The sequence below is a fragment of the Neltuma alba genome, unplaced genomic scaffold, assembly GCF_004799145.2.
Source record: "Neltuma alba isolate B1F8T4 unplaced genomic scaffold, ASM479914v2 tig00012226_pilon, whole genome shotgun sequence".
NCBI classification, from domain to species: domain Eukaryota; kingdom Viridiplantae; phylum Streptophyta; class Magnoliopsida; order Fabales; family Fabaceae; genus Neltuma; species Neltuma alba.
In genome coordinates this window covers 23,393-29,392 of record NW_021636757.1, presented here as the reverse complement: position 1 = coordinate 29,392, position 6,000 = coordinate 23,393, and the positions used below count along the sequence as shown (strand labels likewise).

Genomic DNA, 6,000 nt, shown 5'->3' with positions numbered 1-6,000 from the left:
GCTAGATTAATTCCTCTAATTTTAAAACTATATAGTGGGTGATGGCATCATGAGAAGACATATCTTGAAGCTCTTTCGACAGATTTCGTATCTCATTTGCTTTTTCTTCTGGATCAAGCCGGCAATGTTGTTGTGTGTCTCACATATATACTCCAATTACATATAATGCTGCTTAATCATCCACTATTGTCCACTTATTTATTAGTTAAATCAACTTAAACAATTCCAAAATACTTGCATAACTCCACATCCCCACCACAGTATTAATTCGTTGTCACTGCTCGATGACCCAACAAGAGCTCTTTTATTTTGGAGCTCAGGGAACTAATTAAAGATCACTATATAAACAACTTCAACTCATCTCTTGTTCTTTCTTGTCTTTATATATTAAAAAAGTGATAATCCTGACACGTATTTTCATTTTGATATTAGAAATCCCAAGTGTGTTGATCTCACAATGACCTGACATATGAATCAAAATTAGAGACAAAAGTTGGGGCTAGCTGGTACTAAGTTGTCAGAGTTATGTATATATATACGGATAGCAGATGTTGATGGGACAAGGTTTTTGATAATCAGCGTACAGAATCAGATTTAGAAGACGGATTTTCCAGAGATTCTATATATTTACATGTCCTTAGGCATCTCTGGTTGCCTAAAATTCCAAAGCCCATGCTTGCGTCAACCAGTGGTGGCCGGTGATGATGTGTATATGTTTATTCCCCACCAGAGAGATAATGCTTGTGTGTGTGTGTGTGTGTGTAGTATAGAATCTCTATAAATTTCAGGAACATGGGCTATATATATTCTCAGCCATTTTAAGTAAGATGAAGTCCTGTTGAAGTGCATGTCAATTAATATTTCTTGCCTGAATTGTGCCGGCAGTTCCATTCTTTAAGTTCAATTACATGAAAGAATGTTCTTTAAGGAACTGGATTCTGATCCAGTTAAGTTTAGCATTTATTTCTTTTTAGGTTCGAATCATTCCAAGTCTCTAACCATGACAGAGAAATCCCCACCACAGAGATGAATCAGTGGCCCGAAGTAAAGAGGCATAAAGGAATCGAAAGACATTACCCTTAATTCCAAGTTCTTTTGTGCTAATTTTTTCCAACAAGTCCATGTCAAGTAACCAACCGTATACTCCCGAGAGGCAAGAGAGATCAGTTTCAAGAACTTTGCTTAAAATTTTCAAAATTTCCATTTGCTAAAGCTTTTTTAATGCAGCAATCAGGTATTGTTAATATTGCTGAATTAAAAGGAAGAACTTTATCTTCCAGTTCTCACATGCAAAAAAATCTAAGTGGTTAATACAACCAGCAAGAATCATTTCATAGGTTAGTGGATAGCTCATGCTTTTTTGTCTTTTGGTGAAATAGGAAAAGTTTAAACGAGTTGGGTCTCGAGAACTCGTCAAGACCAAAGTATACTTTTAGGTTCAAAAAACACTAACAGAAGTACTTACTATAGTTTATGCTTTAATACTTGCTCTGCTAGCAACAAGCGTTAGGGACAGGTTCCTTTTAGCTGTGTAACTGTGCATCTGATAAATAAAAAAGACATAACGGTAAATCCCATTGAAAAAGATCCCCAGCTCATGTGGTAGTCGGGAAGTCGGAAAATCATGCCTTGTACGATGGATAAGCTTATTTGTTCAAGTACCAATGAAGTGAAATGAATCAACTAGGTGGTTTAAGTATCAGATCCTGAAAATGAGAATTTTTCCTGGAATGATTAGACCCTTCAGACTCTGCCAGGGAAGGCAGAGTGAGTGCTTCTGCAATCTCTTGATTCTCATTTGAACAAAGATTACAATTTGTCACCAGTTACATCACGGATACAAAGTTGATTTATCTCATACTAGTCTCTTGACCAAAACTCAATCCCCCAAAAAACAGAAAAGTTTAAACCTCGTTTCAGTACAAAAGTTGCAAGTAAAAATTCCAGGGGTGATGTACAAAAACCCCTCGCATAGCAGTTATTGTACGTTGTTTTCTGTTTAGCCTCTAGTGGTTCAATCTTTCGGAACACTAATTGCTACCGCAGGAACAGATTCTTTTCTAGCTCCATCCTCCTGCATCTCTATGTCATTTTCTTCAACAACTTCCAGAACAGTTTGCATTCTTCCGTTTTGTGTGCATCCTTTGGTTGTTTCTGGCATTAATATCTCCGCTTCTTTCTCTCGGTTCTCCTTGTGTTTCCCCCATAGAACCGAGTACAGGCCCGCTACGATCAGTATCGATCCAATCACACTGTAATGTCCACAAGAACATAAATTTACGTTAGTCGCTATAAAATTATTCAACAGGTTAGAAATTAACTTAGTGATTACGATGCTTTAGAGAAAGATAAAAAGCGTTATTGTTTGTGATGAGGAAGAGAGACAAAACTGTAAATTAAGTGATCAATGATAGAAAATATCATCACTCTGATAGAGGACAGGGCACGTGGTGAGAAAACGCATGAAAGTGAAGTTTCTGCTGAATTATAAAGATTGATTTAGAGAGATGTAGATTTACCCTCCAAGGTAGATTTTTTCAGCGAGGATGAAAGATCCCATGACCGCAACGATGATCATCATCAATGGGCTGAAAGCAGTAACAAAAACAGGCCCTTTTTTCTGCATGACAATCCCTTGAACATAGTAGGCAATGCCTGATGATATTATTCCCTGTTCACCAAACATCGCTTGTATTAATTCCACTCTCTTAATCCAATCCCAGAAAATTAGCGCGCACACACACACAGACTTACTGCATAGGCTGCAGCAAATAGATTCATGTCCCAGCCAATACTCCAAGCCGAGGGCTTGTGTTCCATCACAAAGGTAACTGCAATTGACTGAAGTGTACCCATAAAACACACTAGTGCCGTGAGGGAGAGCTGAGCAGAGTATTTCCTTAACGCCACTGCCTGTATATATATCAGAAAACGCAAAAGGACTTCAATTTCAAGTGCTTTATGCAATACAAAAGCGAGTATGAATAGGTTTGAGTTGTCGTGTTTTGGTTACCTGAAGGATGAAGAAAGAAGCCCAAGCAAGGGTAGCAATTATGAGCAGAATAGAACCCTTAAGCCAATCTTTTTCGGCTGAATCAGAGGGGCTAACTGAGGCATAATCTCTAGGACGATGCATGTACTGAGTCCAGAAAAAGTTGATGACTTGACCTTTGTACAACGTCATCAACATGGCCCCGGCAATTGTTACTATGGTTCCTATCACTTTCGCTATGCATCGGACTTTTCGCAGGTCCACCTTCTCCATCCTAGTTTATCCAACGCCATTGTCAGATCAGATGAACAAGAAAGCAGAAGAAGAAAGTATATTTGTTCAACTGTTTCTGTAGGGAAATAACTACCTGCAAAGAACAGCCATCACAAATGTCATTGCAGGGAGCATGTTGCTGAGAGCACATGAGTACGTTGGGGAAGTAAATTTCAATCCCGCGTAGTACAAGTTTTGATCAATCACGGGCCTGCAGAAACAGAGGAAGCCAACATTTAGAAACACTCGTTTTCAGTATGATGAACACAAATACCTTCAAGTTCAGGAGGGGATCGACAAAATTACTAACCCGAGCAGACCCAGCACGAAAATTTGCATGAACATGAGAAACGTCATCTTTGGCCTCACTTTTCTGCAGACCACAAGAAGAAGTAGGAAGAAGATGATAAGAATATGGATTCAAGAAAAAGGATAAAAATTAAAGTTCCAGTTCTGAACATGAAAAGGATAGTAAATACACCTTTCGAGAACAAGAGCGAAAGGGGCAATGGCTGCTGTGGCGAAGGCATGACGATAAACCACGAGCACGTAATGGCTCATCCCTCTGTTGAGAGAGACCTTAGTGATTATGTTCATCCCAGCATACCCAAATTGAAGGGAAACCATAGCAATGTAAGGCTTACATCTCTGAAGAAAACTCCTACAACAACATCCACTCCCTTCCATCTCTCTCTTCTTCTTTGATGGATTCCTGAACCACAGAGGAGTTACACACACTTGAACTTGTTTGTGTCGCCTCCTAAGTGTAAAACGCAGGCCTTCCCTCGTATTTATAGGCCTTCCTGGGCAAGCGTGCGAGAGCTTTGCTGATCTCACCTTTACACGTGACTTCTTCCACTACTGGTTCATGTTAAAGTAACCCGACAATTTAACATGTAAGATCATTCTCATTTTAAATTGGTACTCAAAACAAACGCTTTTCAATTTTAGACTGTGTGGTCTAATTTTTATAGTTTAAATGCAACTATTATGTATGTACCATGTAGCAACTCGACTGATTGGAGGATCTACGTTTTATCTCCAGTACAAAAAAGGAGATTAAACTCTGCATTATTATGCATGTATTAGAGTTATACATGGATGGTAGATGGATGGAGGAAGGAAAAATGAGTTTGAGACGTGAACAATTAATGAAGATGAGGATTGAAGGTGGGTGGGTCCCGAAGAAATAAAAGAAAGAATGGTGAACGGTGACGACAACGATATTAGTGGGAAGTGGGGACAGCGTCACCATACTATTATTGTAAGCATTTTCACGACGCGGCGAACTTCTTCCATACCCTCATCCACCGGAACAGTGTCCCGACTTGGACACCTCTTTCATTCTTGTTTACTCCTCATCATCAATTCCTTTCTCTCTTTTTCATTTTCTTGGACCATCTTCTTCCATTTTCATTCTGCTTTTAATCTTAACAACTCTTTTAAGATTTATCACATAACATTCTTTTAAAACCACGCCAAACCTGCATGAGGTAAAATTTATATATATATATATATATATATATATATATATATATATAGCGTTGGATTACGAGGTCAACTCGCACAATATTTGGTAGATTTTCTACCATGATCAGTTGCTTCTTGACAAGACAACATACATGGGAGGTTGCCAATTTGGTCATAAATTCGATTCAAGTTGACGAGTCATCAATCATCACTAGGACAGTACGTTGGAGGATGCATGCAGTAGTAGAGTTTGAATTATTGTCATCACTCTATATATATCAGATTTATTTGGCTCAATATAAACGTCTGAGATATGCGATGCGCATTTTAATTTCATTGGAAAATGCAAAAGTTTTGGTTGGGAATTTTCCTTTTCATAATGTTATATCATTTGTGCGAATCCTCTGTGTCGTGCTCTCCTGCCGACCACCTTTCAGTTTACTTTTATTTGTTTCTTTAATATAATTTTTAATCTTTTTTTTTTTTGAATTTTTCTTTCCCATATTTTCAATTGAAAGATGACGCATTATGGTTGATGCAGTCTCCATCGCTCTTAACATTAGTGTCTATTGATTAATCACATTTCACATAGATAGAAAGAAAGGTTCGTCCTAATTTGTTTCACTTCCCCACTGCTGGCTGATACAGCAAAAGATTAATCTATCTCCTACGCCACAATAAACAAAAATTAAAGCATCAACCCCAATTTTTCTCCGCATCTCTCTCACTCTCTCTCAAAAATAAGAGTTTTGTTAATCACAGTTTGTGACGCACTGCCTTTTAATATTATTGATATGACTTTTATATTTTATAGTTGATTATATTGATGATCGCATGCGTATCATATTATAAAAGCTAATCATATATGGCAGAATTCCAATAAAACATGCTACGACAAAAAGACTAATGAACCATATATAGAGAAATGACGAAAAAGAAAGGAGAAGATGATAAGCAAAAATCTAGCAAACAAATGAACAAGGGGGAAGAGGGCCACATATATGTGGAACAGATTTTCCACAAAAAACGTCCGAAGTGCACTGATTTGAGTGGTCACTACCACTTGTCTCCGCAGACCGCAGAATCTCCTAACAAAGGGGGGGAAAAAAAATACAAGAGAAGCTCCAGTATGGGTTCCCATGGAGTATATCTATATGTGTTTATTAATTATTAACTGAAGTTTCAGGCATCAACCTAGGTCGTATATATGCAAAAATTACTTAAAACTGATGATTTTGAATCAGTCGTAGCCACGGTTTCGGTTT

At 38.0% G+C, this 6,000-nt stretch overlaps 1 protein-coding gene across 1 annotated transcript; it reads right to left on the bottom strand.

Moving 5' to 3' along the window:
- Nucleotides 1–1,751: 1,751 nt before the first annotated feature.
- LOC114725106 (WAT1-related protein At5g07050) lies at nucleotides 1,752–4,026 on the bottom strand. The gene is made up of 7 exons (XM_028911567.1): nucleotides 3,747–4,026; nucleotides 3,576–3,638; nucleotides 3,360–3,476; nucleotides 3,014–3,266; nucleotides 2,755–2,913; nucleotides 2,520–2,671; nucleotides 1,752–2,252 (listed from the first exon to the last, which is right to left on the bottom strand). The coding sequence occupies exons 1-7, from the start codon at nucleotides 3,950–3,952 to the stop codon at nucleotides 2,015–2,017; spliced, it is 1,188 nt and encodes a 395-aa protein (XP_028767400.1). The 5' UTR covers nucleotides 3,953–4,026; the 3' UTR covers nucleotides 1,752–2,014.
- Between the last annotated feature and the right edge of the window lie 1,974 nt (nucleotides 4,027–6,000).

What these genes read in the sequence shown, in the direction of transcription:
- LOC114725106 (XM_028911567.1), bottom strand. Translation starts at nt 3,952, where the DNA reads ATGGAAGGGAGTGGATGTTGTTGTAGGAGTTTTCTTCAGAGATGTAAG. An exon ending in TTCGCTCTTGTTCTCGAAAG is followed by an intron (nt 3,639 to 3,746) that starts GTGTATTTACTA and finishes TGTGGTCTGCAG; the next exon opens with AAAAGTGAGGCCAAAGATGA. An exon ending in TTCGTGCTGGGTCTGCTCGG is followed by an intron (nt 3,477 to 3,575) that starts GTTAGTAATTTT and finishes CTGTTTCTGCAG; the next exon opens with GCCCGTGATTGATCAAAACT.